At 44.6% G+C, this 19,734-nt stretch overlaps 1 protein-coding gene across 1 annotated transcript in view; it reads left to right on the top strand.

The window, feature by feature from the left end:
- Positions 1-9,111, top strand: part of LOC137084833 (cadherin-1-like) — a 38,834-nt gene extending 29,723 nt beyond the window's left edge. The window contains exons 3-14 of the mRNA XM_067451354.1: positions 2,226-2,473; positions 5,757-5,897; positions 5,983-6,138; positions 6,427-6,574; positions 6,663-6,835; positions 6,922-7,050; positions 7,146-7,331; positions 7,418-7,662; positions 8,002-8,147; positions 8,223-8,447; positions 8,564-8,782; positions 9,006-9,111. Coding sequence (XP_067307455.1) covers positions 2,226-2,473; positions 5,757-5,897; positions 5,983-6,138; positions 6,427-6,574; positions 6,663-6,835; positions 6,922-7,050; positions 7,146-7,331; positions 7,418-7,662; positions 8,002-8,147; positions 8,223-8,447; positions 8,564-8,782; positions 9,006-9,091 — 2,102 coding nt within the window. The 3' untranslated portion in view covers positions 9,092-9,111. The remainder of the gene's footprint in view (positions 1-2,225; positions 2,474-5,756; positions 5,898-5,982; positions 6,139-6,426; positions 6,575-6,662; positions 6,836-6,921; positions 7,051-7,145; positions 7,332-7,417; positions 7,663-8,001; positions 8,148-8,222; positions 8,448-8,563; positions 8,783-9,005) is intronic.
- The last annotated feature ends 10,623 nt before the right edge of the window (positions 9,112-19,734 follow it).

Raw genomic sequence — 19,734 nt, 5'->3', positions numbered from 1 at the left:
GAATCCATCTCCCATGTAGGCGGGAGGTCATCTAAGCAAGTGTTAAATATGTCATTTAGCGCAGCATCATTATAATCTAGCCCAATAGCCATGGTCCAGAAAAACTGTGCAAAACCCCTATACCCAGGTCACTCTCTCCCGGAGGTAAGCAGGTGGCAGGATTCTGATACTCATTCTGCTGAGTCCAATGCTGGCTGGTTCGTTCTGTCACAGTTCTCTGATAGAGGACTCAAATGCAGGAATGAGTGATCAGGGGTTTATTAACAAGACAACTGACAAAAACAAGGAATGTGAGGAGGTGAAGAGTCCAAACAGTAGGCGGATAAGGAACAGATTTACAGGCAGAAAGAGCAGCCACTATAACAAGCTCAAGAAGTTTGTAGACTGGTGAGCAGTTCTGTCAGAGCACAGCGAGACCAGAGAATGTCAGGGATGGCCATGCAGGAATCCTAGGGCAATGCAATCAGCTGTCTCAGGAAACACACCAAACTGCTTCTAGGCCAAGAGAACAGGCTGCCAGGGAAGCTTGCAGGACAGAAATTAGAGACGCAGGAAACAACGCAGGACCAAAAGGCAGTACTCACACATAGCACAACATATAACGAACCAGCAACACATGAGGGGAAGAGCAAACATTATAAAGGGAGCAAAAGACAAGAGGAACAGGTGAACACACTCAGACAAACAAGGAGCAGGGAAGGGTGCACACTCAGATAAGGAACAAGTGAGCATACAATTAGTGAAACGAGGACTAAACAAGGGGGTGTGGTAACCGGAAACAAGGAGGTGGAACACAAGGAGCACAAGGCAAACACAAACCAAGACAGAGACATGTGTTCAGCCACAACAGAAAAAAGACACACTAAACAATGACAAAACCCTTACAAGCAACCCTTACTTTACTGACTAACCACATAGACTGTGTTTACATGGACGACAATACTCCAATATTAATCTAATTAAGACAATACTCTGATTAAGAGGCCGCCATGTGACCAGCATTTTCTAATGACCTTAATCTGATTTAAATCATAATCGAACTAAAAGCAAATCGGATTAAGACTTTTTGCTTGACTGTTCATCATTCTGAACACTGCATCCTCTATATTTTTTTTTTCTTTTTCTTGTCATTATTATGCTCATTGTAAATATAATACGTTTGTATCTGTGATAATGAAACAGGTGGGTCATTCAGTGAACCCCTGTGGCTTGACGGCAGGAAAAAAAATCCAAACAATCACGATTTTTAAACCTTTTTCATCATTAATCAAAGCTATTATTCTTAAAGGGATAGATCACTGTAAAATGTAAATTCTGTCATCCTTTACTTACCCTCAAGTTGTTTCAAACCTGTATGAGTTTCTTTCTTCAGCTGAACACAAGGGAAGATATTTTGAAGAATGTCAGTTACTGATCAGTTAACTGGAGCCATTGACTTCCATAGTAGGAAAAAAAATATTATGGAAGTCAATGGCTCCAGTTCACTGTTTGGTTACTGACATTCTTCAAAATATCTTCCCTTGTGTTCAGCTGAAGAAAGAAACTCATACAGGTTTGAAACAACTTGAGGGTAAGTAAAGGATGACAGAATTTTCATTTTAAAGTGAACTATCCTTTTAATGTAGGCTGTCAAGAAGGAGGGAAGAGGGCCAGTGTCTCTTCAAAAAACTGAAAGAGACGATACATAATATTACAAAAATAAAATAATGTAAATGTATATAAAACATTATAAAAATGAGTGATTTGTATACTTTTTAATGTGAAGTAACACTGTCCAACAGCGACACCCGCAGGTGAAGTTACAGCAGGTTTCCTAAGCCCATTAAATTTTAACAGACCTGCCAAAGTCACGGTATGATATTGGATGCTGGAGAATGCTGCTAGCATGGGGACGTAATGACGTGCCATTAATCGATCTGTGTTCTATAACATGTAAAACTGGAACATGAATGGAGTATTCTAAACTCAACTAATCTAAACACATTTTAATCAGACTATTGTCTTATTCAGAATAAGGCCAATAATTAGATTACTGCTGTCCATGTAAACATAGCCATAGTTGATGTACTGGTATTTTTGACAACACTATATCAAATCATCGTCACACCTGGAGTGTGTTCTCATAGCATCAGCTGCTGACACAACGTCTTGTTTCCCACTCAGGGAACCAGGTTTACATGTGACAAGACTCTTTATTGCGTCAATTGAATCTCTTTTTCTGACAGTAATTTTCAATACATGCCATGGAAGAACGAGAGCGCTCTTTCAGTCCGGTGACAAGTGGTTTGATGTAAACACGGATGGGACTGTAACACTCAAGAGACAAGTGATTCTTCATGAAGGCCACAAGGTGTTTTCTGTGCACGCTTGGGACTCCAGTGGCAAGAAACACACCGTATCTGTCAGAGTTGAGCGAGTTCACCATCATGAGGACCATCACATGGACACGGTCATGAACATCTCCTCTCCACAGGTACGAACAAGTTATTTTAAGAAACAAAACTGTCCTGATTGCTTTTGTTTCTATTGCCGCTTTGTTTGTTGCCATATTCATTACTCACACCTGTTCCTCTTTAGCCCTTTGTTATCTTGTGTACATAACCCTCAGTGTTTCCTGTGTTGATTGTCAGGTCTTGTCCTTGTATGACTGTTTGTTTGGTATTCTCAGTTCTGCACCTTGTGTTCCCTGGAGTTTTTTCAGGGGTGTGTGCTCTCCCCACTGCTCTTCTTCCTCTACACCAGGTACCTTCCTGCAGACTTTAGTTCCAACCATGGTTCAACACGCCTACCTGTAATTTTCACGTAACCCTGAGCTAAACTCTGCTGGACAATAACTGTGTCTCAATTCTGTAAAATTTTGAAGGCTGTGTCCTCCGGAGGACACGTCCTGTGTAGGATGCATTATATGGAGTGTCCTCAATCAGAATTAAACGAGAAGGCCTTCGTAGGACACACAGGCAGGAAGTATCACGTTGCTATGCCAACACGTTCAGCCTCGTTGCACTCTCAAGCCAGTTGTATGAATGAAAATTATTTATAACTTGAAAATGACTATGAAATGTTTCTTGTCAGGACAGCAATGTACTGTTCTAAACATTTTAAAAAGCACAAAACAGTTGTAATCCTGTTTACCACAATCTGTTTGAGGTAATAGAGCTTAAAAAACAAAAACAAGCTTGAACTACTTGCTACTTGCATGTATATGTAAATTCAGCATATACAGGTCCTTCTCAAAAATTAGCATATGTGATAAAAGTTCATTATTTTCCATAATGTAATGATAAAAATGTAACTTTCATATATTTTAGATTCATTGCACACCAACTGAAATATTTCAGGTCTTTTATTGTTTTAATACTGATAATTTTGGCATACAGCTAAAAAAATTGCATATTCCTTTTGACCAATTAAAGAAAAGTGTTTTTAATATACAAAAAAAGTCAACCTTGAGTTGACCAATGTTCAGTTCTGCACTCAATACTTGGTGGGGAATCCTTTTGCAGAAATGTCTGCTTCAGTGCGGCGTGGCATGGAGGTGATCAGCCTGTGCCACTGCTGAGGTGTTCTGGAGGCCCAGGACGCTGCGATAGCGGCCTTAAGCTCATCCAGAGTGTTGGGTCTCGCGTCTCTCAACTTTCTCTTCACAAAGTCCCACAGATTCTCTACGGGGTTCAGGTCAGGAGAGTTGAGCACAGTAATACCATGGTCAGTAAACCATTTACCAGTGGTTTAGGCACTGTGAGCAGGTGTCAGGTCGTGCTGAGAAACCAAATCTTCATCTCCATAAAGCTTTTCAGCAGATGGAAGGATGAAGTGCTCCAAAATCTCCTGATAGCGAGCTGCATTGACCCTGCCCTTGATAAAACACGGTGGACCAACACCAGCAGGTGACATGGCACCCCAGACCATCACTGACTGTGGGGACTTGACACTGGACTTCAGGCATTTGGGCATTTCCTTCTCCCCAGTCTTCCTCCAGACTCTGGCACCTTGATTTCCCAATGACATGCACAATTTGCTTTCATCCGAAAAAAGTACTTTGGACCACTGAGCAACAGTCCAGTGCTGCTTCTCTGTAGCCCAAAAGTGTCTTGACCTGGGGAATGCGGCACCTGTAGCCCATTTCCTGCTCACGCCTGTGCACGGTGGCTCTGGATGTTTCTACTCCAGACTCAGTCCACTGCTTCCGCAGGTCCCCCAAGGTCTGCAATCGGTCCTTCTCCACAATCTTCCTCAGGGTCCGCTCACCTCTTCTCGTTGTGCAGCGTTTTTTGAACACTTTTTCCTTCCCACAGACTTTCCACTGAGGTGCCTTGATACAGCACTCTGGGAACAGCCTATTCGTTCAGAAATGTCTTTCTGTGTCTTACGCTCTCGCTTGAGGGTGTCAATGATGGCCTTCTGGACAGCAGTCAGGTCGGCAGTCTTACCCATGATTGCGGTTTTGAGTAATGAACCAGGCTGGGAGATTTTAAAAGCCTCAGGAATCTTTTGCAGGTGTTTAGAGTTAATTAGTTGATTCAGATGATTAGGTTAATAGCTCGTTTAGAGAACCGCTTCATGATATTCTAATTTTTTGAGATTTTGGGAATTTTGGGTTTTCATGAGCTGTATGTTAAAATCATCTGTATTAAAACAATAAAAGACCTGAAATATTTCAGTTGGTGTGCAATGAATCTAAAATATATGGAAGTTAAATTTTTATCATTACATTATGGAAAATAATGAACTTTATCACATATGCTATTTTTTTTAGAAGGACCTGTATATCTGGCGGTGGTGCCATTTTTTCATAAAATCTATGTTTTTAAATATGACTGTTGTTAACGGCAACGGAAAGATGTGTGGGTTATCTCCAGCCGTGAAGGATACACCTCATGCACACTCCGAATTCCTATGAAAGAAGGCCGCATTCGAAGGCCGCATTTGCAGTGTCCTACTCACTTTTTTTTAAATGAGACAGCCTTATGACGTGTGCAGCCTTCGAATGCGACCTTCTGAGGATGCAGCCTTCTGAAATGAGACACAGCTTGTAGCTCTCTAGGAGCAAGGTTAGAGACACCTGCTCTACACCAACGACTGCACTGCAAAAGATGCCTCAGGCAACCTCATGTAGTTTGCAGATGACCTGAGGAAGTTTAACCTGCTTCTGCAGAGTCTGTCCTCTGCACTTTTGTAACTGTCTGGTTCAGCTCAGGTACCAAATCAAACCTCAGAACTTATTTTTAAGTGTGAAGAACTGAACTCATCCAGAGCGAGTAAACTGGCTGGCAAAATCCCTCTGGACCCCTCCCTCACATCCAGGCCACTTCTTGACACACTTGGCAATTGAGTTGTCCTCTGGACGGTGCTACAGAGCACTGATCTCTAGCACAGCCAAGTTCTATAGCATATCATACCTTTTATTCACATTCCCTTGCATTTGTACATAACACACCTGTACATACATGTACTGTCTATTTTGTAAACTGTGCATTTTTTATATACATTTATTTTTATTTGCTTATTTTATTTGTATTGTCCGTTTCTTGTCGCAGTCATTCTGTCTGTGTGTGTGTGTGTGTGTGTGCGTGTGCTTGTTTTTGTGAAATATCAGGACACAAATGTGTGTGTGTGTAAGCATAGGCTACTTGGCAATAAAGTTCATTCTGATTATGATTCTGAAGTTGCAATAATTATCCAAATATTTGATAGCTTGTGTGCTGTATTTAATTGTAAAAAAAATTTTGCTTAGTGTCTTTTAATATTTTTTTCAGATGGAATCTGCTTCCGATGATCTGGTTCTGACGTTTCCAAAGTCTTCGATGGGTCTGAAGAGAGCAAAGAGAGTTTGGGTTATTCCTCCGTTCAGTATACTTGAGAACAGCAGAGGTCCTTTCCCAATAAAGCTGGTCCAGGTGAGTGAAAGTCATTCAAAATGTTATGGCTGAGAAGAAGTTTTTCTGGTATTAACTTCGTTCTGTTATTTCTTTCTGTATTTAGATCAAGTCGGACTATTCTAGAGAAACTAAGATGCAGTACAAGATCACCGGTGAAGGGGCCGATCTGGACCCTAAGGGGACTTTTATTATAGACAAACATTCTGGGTTTGTGTTTGTGACTCGGCCACTCGACAGAGAAACAAAAGCTTCATACAGAGTAAGTTGATTTAGTGCCTTTTAAAATCAACAGTTAGTTCTTAGTGTATTTCAGCATTGGACTGTCTGTTCATTCTTAATCTTTAAAAGCTGTCATCAGTTAAATGGCCAAATGAAATAACTAAAACTTTCAGAGTGTGTAATTTTTTTACATATACAAATTACAAAATAGAAGTTTTTTTCAACTACACTTGCATATTCATGTCTCAAAGCTAACAGACATGGACTAAAAGATACAACCTCAGATATTTGCCTCTTAACGTGCCTTTATTTCTTCTCCTGTCTTTAGCTTGTCGCTCATGCCTCTGCAATTGATGAGCCTTTTATGGTAGAAAGTCCAATGGAGATTATTGTACCTGTTTTGGACACAAATGATAATCCTCCTATTTTTACACAAAATCCATTCAATGGAGAAGTTCCTGAAGCTGATAAAATAGGTAGGTGTAGGTGCAGATTCTCAGTGAAATGGTTTTAGCCTCTTCATCTCGTACCGCCTAATCAGTCTTTATTCTTCTCTCTCTGAAGGTCAGGAGTTTATGACCGTCACAGCCACTGATGCAGATGATCCAGAGACTTACAATGCAGATCTCAGATACTCAATAATCAAGCAAGAACCAGAATTACCAAATCCAAACATGTTTCAAATCAACTCTTTTACTGGAGGAATTTCTGTGAATTCTGAAGGCTTGGACAAAGAGGTGAGAAATAACATTTGATGAATGAATCTTTAAGTGGTTGTAAATTATTGCATGTAAATAAACTCATCAGTTATCTTCCCTTTCAGAAATGGTCCAAATACACTTTGACAGTATTGGCTGCTGACCTGGACGGAAAAGGTTTGTCAACCACTGGCACAGCTGTTATTACTGTGACTGACAGCAATGATAACGCTCCTCAGTTTGAGCAAACCACGGTAATATATTATAACACTATATATTATAACACATAAATATACAAGTGTTTTAACTTTATTAATACTTGTATGCTCCTTACATCTCTTTGTTTTAGCACACTGTATCCGTCCCAGAGAATAAAGTGGGAGCTGTAGTGGCCACACTCACAGTTACTGATGGAGATGAAGTTGGGTCTCCGGCCTGGTCAACCAAATATCGGATTATTAGCGGTGACAAGGCCGGGTATTTCAACGTCAGTACTGGACCCAGCCGGCTGGAGGGCATCATCACCACTGTAAAGGTACTGTGTGTTGCTCATGTGTTTGCACAGGCAGTTGGTTATAATGATTTGCCTTTAGTAAAATACGCTTTCTCTTCCACATTTAGCCCCTGGACTTTGAGAAGACCAAGCAACACATTCTGTCTGTGATTGTTGAGAACGATGATCCATTTGTCGTGTCTTTGCCCACTTCCACTGCCACAGTCACGGTGAATGTTCTAGATGTGAATGAGCCTCCAGAGTTTAATCCAAAAGAGAAGGTTATTACCAAACATGAAGATTTAGCGGTTGGTACTGAACTGGTTACTTATACAGCCACTGATCCAGACGTCGGAAAAGCACAGAAGATAACGTAAGAATTTTTTTCTCTCCAAGACAATCAAAACACCAAAATGTCATTATTGCATTCAACAATTCTGACTAATTTCTCTAGAGATTTCCAGATATTGTAGAACAATAAAAATCCCATAGGCTTGATTTGATTGACATAAATAATCACTAAGAACTATCTTAGCAACTGTCTATCAGCTTCAATGTCAAATCTCTTCTACTCAGAATTAAAACTACAGCATGCCTGTATATTCTTTGAATTTCAAATAGTTTAAAATGTCCAGGCAAGACTTTGTCAAGCCAACATTAAGTTGTTCTTGAACATTTTTTAGTTTATCCTAATATATTTGGTTCCTTCCAGGTATAAAGTGGCCAATGAGCTTACCAGCTGGGTGAGTGTAACTCCGGACACTGGAATTATCAAAGTCAAGAAAGACATGGATAGAGAATCTAACCTTGTGAAAGATGGCAAATACACAGCTATCATTTTGGCGGAGGATAATGATGGTAATTTCAGTTTCTTTTTTAAGAGTAGACTTCTTGCTGGCATGGCCTTTTTATAATGTCTGTGTTTGTGTGCAGCTGAAGCGCCAGCAACTGGCACAGGAACCCTGGTTATTAATTTGGTGGATGTAAATGACAACGGTCCCGTCATCAATGAAAGGACTATAAGCATTTGCAATCGTGGTTCGCCTCCAGTGCTTCTCTCTATAACGGACAAAGACGGACCTCCTTTTGCTGGTCCCTTTACTGTTGACACCCAAGGAGAAACCAGTAAAAATTGGTCCACCTCTATGATTGAAACATGTGAGCAATTACTAATGTTTTAAGGAGAAATTAATATCATTCTTTTGTACGTTACACATTGAAATATCTGGCTGGCTTGGTATACATGTGTAATTATTATAATGTTCCCATTTTAGTTACCGGTGTCTATCTGACACCAAAGTTAACATTGGAGCAGGGCAAATACAATGTTATCCTGAGAGTTGTTGATCAGCAAGGACTGCCTCAGGAAAACACCATTGAAGCATCAGTGTGTGACTGTGAAGGAGAAACGGTGCGCTGTCAAGAGACCCGAGTAGCAGGAATACCACTATCTGGAGTTCTTGGGATCCTGGGAGGAATCTTCCTTCTGCTATGTATGTAACTTCTATGCATTTTTATATACGTATGTGTGTACATGTACTTAAAAATGTACATGTTGTATACTGCAGAAAAGGGGTCTCATGCTAGTTAGCTCTTCCAAGCACATTCACTTTATGAATTGAACTCTCATAAGATCAATAGCAATCTAATTTTCCTTGACCTGCTGAGTTCTTTAAGGTTTGCTGTTGTAAGTAAGTTGTTTTCTTTGTACCACAGTGCTTGCTCTTCTTCTGCTCTTGTTCATGAGGAGCATGAAGCATCAGTGTGTGACTGTGAAGGAGACAACGCTCCCTGCCCAGTAAGCCTTACAATCTGTCTGCGATGAATCAGTTATCAACCCTATTTTTTTTTTTTACATCTATGTCACCTTATTGCTGTAGTTATTATCTAAATGATTTTGTTTTCACATTTTTAATTTTTTTTGCACTAATCTCACAACAGATCGTCATATATGTGCTGTTTTTCAAACATTTCAGAATCGTTTCTGTTGATGTATTACAAGATTCAAAATCACAATGTAACCTTTTCACTTCTTTTGATAAGTTTAGTCTTTATTTACTAATAAAGTAATAGCCTTTCGTAATGTTATGCACATTAAACTTTCCAATTTGCATATGCTGTTGGCTGTTCATTTGAATACATTTGTTCAACAATTGATCCAAGTGATCTTAACGTTTAATCAGTAAATCATTTAGTACATCTATATACAGCTTTTATTGAGCTAATTTCCAATTCCCGAAAGAAATAAACAAATGACTGTCATGACAACTGTCAGAGATTATAAATCAAATGAGAATGACAGGTGTCAGAGGAGAACACCCGAAAATGTGACAGGATGGATAATATTTGTCTGTATTTGCGATACTCAAGCCAGTGTGAAAGACCAACGGGCTCTCCATACGCACTGCGTATAACTACACGAGCAGCGTCAGCAGTGTCAGATATTAGGGGGACAATTTGGCCATTTCTAATTATTCTTTTCCCACTCAGTGTCTGTGGTGGTTACGGCCCTGTGCTGAAATCTAAACAGGGACAGTAATAGGTGAGCACCAGCCAATGAGATTGCCGTTTGAACATTAGCTTCTTATTATTCATAAAGGCTGAGTCATTTCAAATGAATGCCGTTGTTTTACAGGAAAAATATTATATATGTATTTCAATATAATAATATATTGTTTTAATATAATATGTCTCTAAAAAGATAGTAATAGCAGCATGTATGACCCTATTGGGGGCTTTTTTTTCCATGAGGAAAATAGCTTATAATTCAAAATAAATGAATTTTTTTTGATGTTTAGAATTGGGAGATAAATAATGTCATCAGCTAGTCAAAATATCTAAAATTTCTTACATTAAAAAAATTTACTAGACAAGTAAAAATTATTGTCTTGTTTTGGGAAAAATTAAACTCAAAATGAAGAGAGTTTTTGCTTAAAATAAGATAAATAATCTGCCAATGGGGTGAGAAAAATAATCTTGTTTTCTGTTTGAATTAAGATTATTTTTCTCACCCCATTGGCAGATTATTTATCTTATTTTAAGCAAAAACTCTCTTCATTTTGAGTTATTTTTTCCCAAAACAAGACAATCATTTTTACTTGTCTAGTAAATACTTCTTGTTTTAAGAATTTTTAGATGTTTGAACTAGAAACAAGACAAAAATACTGAGTAAGAAGAGCATTTTTTGCAGTGTACCCGAGTGTGTTTGGTCAAACTCTACAAACCCAACAGAAGAGGGCAGACTTGGCTTCAAAAACAGCACTGTAAAAGCTTCAAACACATCCAGCGGCCTATTTGACGAGGTGAATCTAGTGTTTTTTTTCATACTAAAGGTTATACAGTTATAGGTGTAAATTGAGGTTTATTTCAAATATTCTTATATTCAGGGGAAGAAGCATTCAGAAGGCTTGTTCCGGGAAAGCCATTACACTTTAAGTGATGTAATACCTCAAATAAGAGACACTATTTACTCTTTCACTACAGCTGATATTTCTCATGGCAGGTTATTTTGAAGTCAGTTTCTGTATAATCACATATCTTTTCACATTTCATTTAAATGATGTTTGTACAATACACAGTCTCATTTTCACCACAGATAACAGTCGTTTCATTCAAAGTAACTGCTTTTGTCATAATGTGATTACTATTAAACTTTTCATTTGCATTAGTCAGTTTAATTCATTTCCATTTAATCCTGTTTTAATGGTTAATCAGTTAATCATTTGGTACAACTACAGATTTAAGCAGTTTATCTCAGATAACAAATTAAATTGTATATAGATAAAACTATAAACATGAGCCTGTATTATTGTACTGTGGAGTGCAGTAAGTGATGAGACAAGAGACGGAGATGCGTCGAGTCAGCTTTACTAACACTTCAACATAATTTTCCAAACTGTACAGCGAGCAATGTAAACAACTCTCACACAACGTGAAACCGGAACTTCCCTGCCGGAAAAACCCGCTCCCTTAAAGGGGCCGCGTCTGGGTGAATGTCTCATACCGTTTAACTTGTAGGTCACCACACAGGCCCCCCCAGAATTCACCCCATATAACAGGCCCAGCCAGAACAGGTACCCCAAACCGAACAGTCCAGCTCCTCACAGTCCCTAAGAGTCAACGTATAGGGGGGCGGACCAGACGGCCATACCGGCTGCGCTTAACAGGAGGGGGGCAAAGGGCCAGGGGCGGGGCAGGGACAGTGCTAGGGGCATGAGCAGGTGCCGAGGCTGCCGCCGGCGGGCGTCCTCTCCTTGGGGGTTGGCCCAGCTGAATGGGTTCACCAATATCCAGATGAGCAGGTTTGAGACGGTCTATAGCCACCCGCTCAGGCCTACCTCCCATATCCACAACAAAGTTCTTAGACCCTCCGGCCAGGACACGGAAAGGCCCATCATAGGGGGGCTGCAATGGTGTGCGATGGCCGTCATGGCGGATAAAAACATACTTGGCTGATGGTAAGTTCTTAGGCACGTAGGGCTGGGGGAGGCCATGGTGAGACGTTGGAATAGGGACAAAGGCCTCTGCAATTTTCCGGGACACGGCACGATGGGAGGCAACCGACCACGGGCCCGTGGCATCTGGAAGGAACTCCCCTGGAACGCGCAGGGGCTGGCCATACACCAGCTCGGCCAAAGAGGCCTGAAGATCTTCCTTAGGGGCGGAGCGAAGGCCCAGCATGACCCACGGAAGACGGTCAGCCCAGTTGTTGTCCGTAAGGCTGGCCCTGAGCGCAGCCTTCATGTCCCGATGAAAGCGCTCACAAAGTCCATTGCTTTGTGGGTTGTAGGCTGTGGTACGGTGGACCTTCACCCCCAGGACCTCGGCGAGCGCCGTCCAAAGCTCTGATGTAAACTGCGGACCTCTGTCCGAGGAGAGGTCTGACGGTGTGCCCAAACGGGCCACCCAAGACATAATGAACGGCCGGGCTACTTCAGCTGAAGTAATGGAGGACAGGGGACACACTTCTGGCCACCTCGTGGTCCTGTCGACCATAGTGAGAAGGTAAGTATAACCACGGGAGGGGGGAAGCGGGCCCACCAGGTCCACATTCACATGATCAAAACGTCTCTCCGGCACTTTGAAGGGTGCCAAAGGGGCCTTGGTATGACGAGTCACCTTTGCGCGCTGGCATGCAACACAGGCAGCAGCCCAGGCCCTAATGTCCCTCCGTAGGCCTGGCCATACGAACTTGGCCCCCACCAGCTTGGTGGAGGCCTTCCCCCCGGGGTGGGAAAGGCTGTGGATGGCGTCAAAAACCTTTCGCCTCCAGCTAGCAGGAACCATGGGGCGCGGTTGGCCCGTGGAGACGTCACAGAGGAGTGTAGCGTTGGCCGTGTCAAACGCCACATCTTCCATGAGCAGCGCCGTAGGGGCTGTTCTGTAGGCTTGCACCTCAGAGTCCGCAGCCTGCTCCTCAGCCATGGCTGCGTAGTCAAGGCCCAAGTGGACAGACCCAGTGATCGCCCGGGAGAGGCAGTCTGCGACGAAATTGTCTTTGCCAGCCACATGCTGTATGTCAGTAGTGTATTCGGAGATGGCAGAGAGCTGGCGCTGCTGTCGACCAGACCATGGCTCCGAAGACTTGGCCATGGCGAACGTCAGCGGCTTGTGGTCAACGAAAGCCGTGAACTGCCGGCCCTCCAACAGGAAACGGAAATGCCGAGTAGCGAGGAAAATACCAAGGAGTTCCCTGTCGAAGGTGCTGTACTTCCTCTCATTGTCACGGAGCTTCCTGCTGAAAAAGGCTAGCGGCTGCCAGGCTCCGCCCACCCACTGTTCACACACAGCCCCCACGGCATAATCAGAGGCATCCGTGGTAAGAGCAATGGGGGCGGTTGGAGACGGGTGCGCCAGCAGAGCAGCGTTGGCCAGTGCAGTTTTGGCAGCATGAAAAGACTCCGTCATCTCTGGGGACCAATCCAACACGTCTGCCGGTTTTCCACCCCGCAAGGCGTCATACAAGGGTCGCATGAGTTGGGCTGCATGGGGGAGGAAACGGTTGTAGAAGTTCACCATGCCCAGAAACTCCTGCAGGGACTTTACAGTGCGCGGGCATGGGAAACTGGCTACGGCGTCCACCTTAGCTGGGAGGGGAACGGCCCCCTGTGGGGTGACATGGTGGCCGAGGAAAGTGATGGATGACCGGCCAAACTCGCACTTGGCCGGGTTGATGATGAGACCATGCTCACTGAGTCGGCCGAACAACTGCCTGAGATGCAACAGGTGGTCGTCTGCGGACGCGCTGGCCACAAGAATGTCATCCAAATAAACAAACAGGAAAGGCATGTCCCGCAGCACAGAGTCCATAAGGCGCTGAAACGTCTGCGCTGCCCCCTTGAGGCCGAAAGGCATCCGTAGAAACTCGAAAAGGCCAAAGGGCGTGATGACTGCTGTCTTGGGGACATCCTGCGGGTGGACTGGCACCTGGTGGTAACCACGAACCAGGTCCACCTTTGAAAAGATGGTGGCGCCGGCCAGGTGGGCGGAGAAGTCCTGTATGTGCGGCACAGGGTACCGATCGGGGGTGGTGGCGTTGTTCAGGCGACGGAAATCACCACAGGGACGCCAACTGCCATCAGCTTTGGTCACCATGTGCAGGGGGGAAGCCCACGGGCTGTTGGAGCGTCGCACAATGCCGAGGTGCTCCATAGTGGCGAACTCCTCCCTGGCGATCGCGAGCTTGGCAGAGTCGAGGCGTCGGGCCGTGCGTAGACTGGGGGGCCCACCGTGGTGATGTAGTGCTCCACGCCGTGCTTAGCCACAGCCGATGAGAATGTGGGCGTGGTGATGTCTGGGAACTGAGCCAGTAGTCGTGATACAGGTCTCTGGTGACCAGCGTATTCGACAGACAAAGTGCCCCCGGCCCTCCCAGCGTGCAGGGGTATGAAGCAAAAGAAAGTGCGTCGATAAGGCGGCAGTTTGTAACATCCACCAACAGTCTGTAAGCGCAGAGGAAATCTGCCCCCAGGAGAGACGTAGACACAGCGGCCATGACGAAATCCCAGCCGAAACGCCGCCCGCCGAAACATACTTCCACATACCTCGTGCCATAAGTACGAATGGGTGTGCCGTTAGCGGCATCCATCGGGGGGCCATGCCCGCCAGCCATAGTATCCACAATTTTCGCCGGCAGGATGCTGCGCTGAGCTCCAGAATCAACCAGCAGCCGCTGGCCAGACAAGGCGTCAGTGATGAATAACAGCTTGCAGTCACGGCCAGCACCCATAGCTGCTAATGAGCGGCGGCCCTGGCTTTTCCCTGGCCTCCAAAACTGCAAGGCTGACGACACTGTTTGGCCTTGGCCCCAAACCTGGAATGGTAATAACACCAGCCGTCCTCACGCTGTCGGCGGGTTGTCACAGCAGCTGCCGTGCCATGGTCGTCCCCCGGGGGCGGACATGGGGCAGACGTGTGATGAGGGGGCAACAGCGCATGCACAAACTGCTGCCGGTTGGCAAGGAAAATCCTGTCTGCTTCCACAGCCAGCGCCCGGTAGTCCCTGGAGGAAAGGAGGGAAGAACTGGCCAGTGCGGTGCGCACGGGTGCTGGAAGCTGCCGCAGGAAAATGTGGGCGAAGAGGAATGACGGATCCGCTGCTCCCAACACAGTCAGCATCCTCTCCATTGACGGCTTGCTATCGCCAAGGCCATTCAGGGACAGCAGGCGGTCTGCTTTCTCCAGCTCTGACAGCTCAAAGAGGCGCAACAGGAATGCTTTAAGTGCATCGTACTTGCCGTCAGCCGGAGGAGCCTCTAATAGTGCCATAGCCCTGGCTGTCGTCGAGGCATCCAAAGCTGTTACCACATGGAAATACTTCGTAACGTCCTGCGTTATTCCTCTTAACTGGAACTGGGCCTCGATGTGTTGAAACCATGGCCGTGGATTGTTCTGCCAAAAGTCCGGCAATTTGATGGTGGCCGCGTAGATCGCGCCGACATTAGCTGCGGCGACATTAGCCGCGCCGATAGCAGCGGCGGGCGCCGCAACGGCATCATTTTCACCACCGCCGTCGTAACATAATCCAACCTTATTCAACTCGCGTCGGGTCACCAATGTGGAGTGCAGTAAGTGATGAGACAAGAGACGGAGATGCGTCGAGTCAGCTTTACTAACACTTCAACATAATTTTCCAAACTGTACAGCGAGCAATGTAAACAACTCTCACACAACGTGAAACCGGAACTTCTCTGCCGGAAAAACCCGCTCCCTTAAAGGGGCCGCGTCTGGGTGAATGTCTCATACCGTTTAACTTGTAGGTCACCACAGTACCATCTTTATTTCTAAAACAAGGCTGATTTAAAACGGGTACTTTCTCTTGCATTGTTTGTTAATGAATGATCTGATTGTTAAAAGTTTAAGAACTGAAAGAATTAAACACAAATATGTTCTCATTACATAAAAATATTGTGATTTAATCTCAACAACATAACAGCACGATGATCTTTCATAGTACTTTTGACACTCTTAAATTTAAATTTTGTTAATTTAATAGCAAACAATGCAAGATACAGGTTTCACATCACCCTTGGTTCTCACAGGATATTACTGTACTTTTATTACACAATGGATATTATGATTACCATCTAGTGCTAAACAAACTGAAAAAAGCTATAATAAAAATGTATTTACACCGTTTATACAAGTGATAAACACAATCGAAGAACAACTTCAAAACTAATTGCATGCAATAATGTTTTATTTTACAGTATTTTTGACAGCAACACTGCGGATGTATTGTGAAATAAAACAGAGTTCTTTGTACAGAGAAAATCTCAAAATATATAATATGCCCTGTAACACCAAGCCTATCTTCAACTTTTGACCATAAATTCTCTGTAACATCACTTGAATATCCTTGCACCCTGGCAAAAACCTTCCGGCAGGACCAATAAAGGCTTGTTTTTGTTATCGGGTGACATGCTCATGAAGATGGCGTTGTTTCCGGTCATTTCAGTCTGTTTATTATTGGTTTGGTGACAGAATCCTGACATTACTACTGACTTGCGGTTTAGAGTTCGATCAGGCTTTCATCTGTGTGTGTGTGTGTGTGTGTGTGTGTGTGTGTGTGTGTGTGTGTGTGTGTGTGTGTGTGTGTGTGTGTGTGTGTGTGTGTGTGAGCCTGTTTATGTGGTTTATGAGGACACAAATTTGTATAACTACATGGGTATTACACTGGTATTACACTATAAATGTGGTTTATGAGGACACACACACACACACACACACACACACACACACACACACACACACACACAAATGGTTGTTTTTTGTGACATTTGGGGACATTCCATAGGTGTAATGGTTTTTATACTTTATAAACCGTATTTTCTATCCCCTTACACTTCCCCTAAACCTACCCATCACAGGAAACATTCTGCATTTTTACTTTATAAAAAAACCTCATCCTGTCTTTTGAAAGGGGGACATGGGGAAATGTCTTCATAAGGCACCCTCTTCTGTAATACCCGTGTCATTATAAACATTTGTGTGCTGATATGACAAAAACAAGCACACATGCACACGCACACACACACACACACACACACACACACACACACACACACACACACACACACACACACACACACACACACACACACACACACACACACACACACCTGCTTCTCTTCAGTGTTGATAATGACCAGATCAGCTCCTCGATCCCTGCAGTACTGCCTGCTGTCAGACCAGCTCTTCAACTCGTTGGCTATGAACAAACCATCTGGACCCCACAGTTGTACTAGAAACACCGTTTTTTTTTTTTTTTTTAACTGTATACATAAAAAATATGAAGAAAAAAAGGTGTAAAAAAGATGTCAGAACAAAAGGGTTCTCCCCGAGGGGAAATCCACTCCGCACGATCAAAGTCACGCGGCGATGCCTTCGTGCTCTGGTCATGTGGAAAAATCCCGGGTTTCTATCCCAGGGACCCGTGTTGGGGGCTCATGTTCGTCGCGTAACGCTAACGACAGATGCTTCCCTCACGGGGTGGGGTGCGACCATGAGTGGCCGTTCATTCCAGGGTCTATGGCAGGAAGACCAGCGGCTATGGCACATAAATCGGCTAGAGATGCTCGCTGTGTTTCTTGCATTGAAACAGTTTCTGCCCAACCTCAGGGGCCATCATGTATTAGTCAGGACAGACAACACATCGGTGGTCGCCTATATAAATCATCAGGGGGGTCTGAGGTCCCGGCCCTTAAACAAACTGGCACGTCAGATCCTCCTGTGGGCCCAAGGGAAACTGCTTTCCATCAGGGCAGTTTACATCCCAGGGTTCCTAAATCAGGAAGCGGACATCCTGTCGAGGCAGGGGCCGAGGCCCGGGGAATGAAGACTCCACCCCGAGGTGGTGGAGCTCTTATGGCAAAGATTTGGGAAAGCAGAGATAGACTTGTTTGCTTCGGCAGATAATTCTCACTGTCCTCAGTGGTTCTCTCTGTCACATCCAGCCCCACTGGGGTTGGATGCCATGGTACAGGAGTGGCCGAGGCTGCCCCTGTACGCATTTCCCCCGATTGTCCTGCTTCCAGGAGTTCTGGAGAGGGTACGCCGGGATGGGGCCCAGGTACTTCTAGTGGCTCCGTACTGGCCGACCAGAATATGGTTTTCAGACCTAATATCTCTCCTGGAAGGCTCTCCGATGGAGATTCCGACCAGGAGAGATCTCCTCTCTCAGGCGGGCGGGAGATTCCTGCATTCGCGCCCAGAGTTATGGAAACTGTGGGCCTGGCCTCTGAGGGGGCCAGGCTCATAGAGGAGGGTCTCTCGACTGAGGTCGTAGAGACCATCCTTCACTCCAGAGCTCCGTCCACGAGGAAACTGTACGCTCTGAAATGGAGACTGTTCTCAGCATGGTGCAGAGAACGGCAGTTGGACACAGTTAACTGCCCGGTTGCTGGTGTTACGAACCCTTTTGTTAAAAGTGGCTACGTAAGGGTTTCACAACATAAAGAAGGACACGTGAAACATGAGTGCACTGCATTAACATTTATTATACTCACAAACATCTAGAAACTCACGAAACACGTATCACAGACACAAGCACATACTTCACTTCAAATAATATGAAGATAACAAATATTAACAAGACGAACAGCAAAGTAATTTAACTAAATCAAAAGAAAATGAAAAGCTAGTTTGCTGGTTCTCCTCTCTCCTCCTATGCTCCGCTTCAGTGTCTTTATTATAGTGGATCCAAAACGACTCCAACAAGGTGCAGGTGTGTAATGACACACAGGTGCAGACCTAATAATGAACTCAGACACAGAGAAAAACACACAGAGTCACGACGTCAGTACAAGGAGAAGAAAACACAAGACACAAACCGTAACACTGGAGTTCCTGCAGGCAAGGTTCTCGGCAGGGTTGACCCCCTCCACAATAAAGGTGTACGTGGCGGAGTTAGCTGCCTTCCACGCCCCTTTGAGTGGATTGTCTTTGGGAAGACACCCTCTAGTTACACGTTTCCTCTGTGGTACTTTAAGTTTGAGGCCGGTGGTGCATTCGAGGGTCCCGACCTGGAACTTGGCCATTGTTTTACGGGCTTGTCTGAGCCTCCGTTTGAACCTTTAGAGGAAGTTCCAGAGAAATTCCTCACCCTAAAGACTATCTTTCTATTGGCCATTTCATCTCTTAAAAGAATAGGAGACATTCAGTCCTTGTCGGTAGGGCCCTCATGTTTAGAGTTTGCGCCTGGTATGGTAAAGGCTTTCCTGCATCCCAGACCAGGTTACATCCCCAAGGTTCCTACGAGCCCTCGGGGCCCCATTACTCTTCAAGCCTTCTGTCCTCCTCCATTTATGACGTCAGACCAGGAAAGACTAAATCTGCTGTGCCCGGTTAGAGCGTTAGACGCATACGTCCACAGAGCTGCCCTGTGGAGAAAATCTGATCAGCTTTTTGTCTGTTTTGGAGCCCCGAAGAAGGGGGCTCCCGTGTCTAAGCAGAGAATGAGCAAGTGGGTGGTCGACGCCATCTCACTTGCTTATGAGGCGGCCGGACAGCCATCTCCTTTGGATGTCCGGGCGCATTCTACGAGGGGTATGGCTGCTTCTAAAGCACTTTTGTCGGGGGCTTCCCTCCAAGATATTTGTAATGCGGCAGGCTGGTCTTCGCCGCTTACCTTTGTCAGATTCTATGAGTTAGATGTGGTATCTACTGTTGGGGCGCAGGTGCTATCGTAGTCGTGTGCGCTACGGCTTCACACATACGAGCACTTGGTCCTATGGCGATGTGGGTATAAGCGTTCTCACAGCATTTCGACGCAGCTCGAGTTCCCCGAAAGGGAACGTCTCGGTTACGTATGTAACCCTAGTTCCCCGAGGGAACGAGACGCTGCGTCGCTCGGCCATATCCCCTTATCCCCTTATAAAATATAAAATTCATACATTTATACATTTATCAATATGCCTGTGTGAGTGTGTGAGAGAAATAAATTCAA

The sequence above is a fragment of the Pseudorasbora parva genome, chromosome 1 (genome assembly GCF_024679245.1).
Source record: "Pseudorasbora parva isolate DD20220531a chromosome 1, ASM2467924v1, whole genome shotgun sequence".
Lineage (NCBI taxonomy): Eukaryota > Metazoa > Chordata > Actinopteri > Cypriniformes > Gobionidae > Pseudorasbora > Pseudorasbora parva.
Note: the sequence above shows the minus strand (reverse complement) of the source record. Positions and strands in the feature narration are given on the sequence as shown.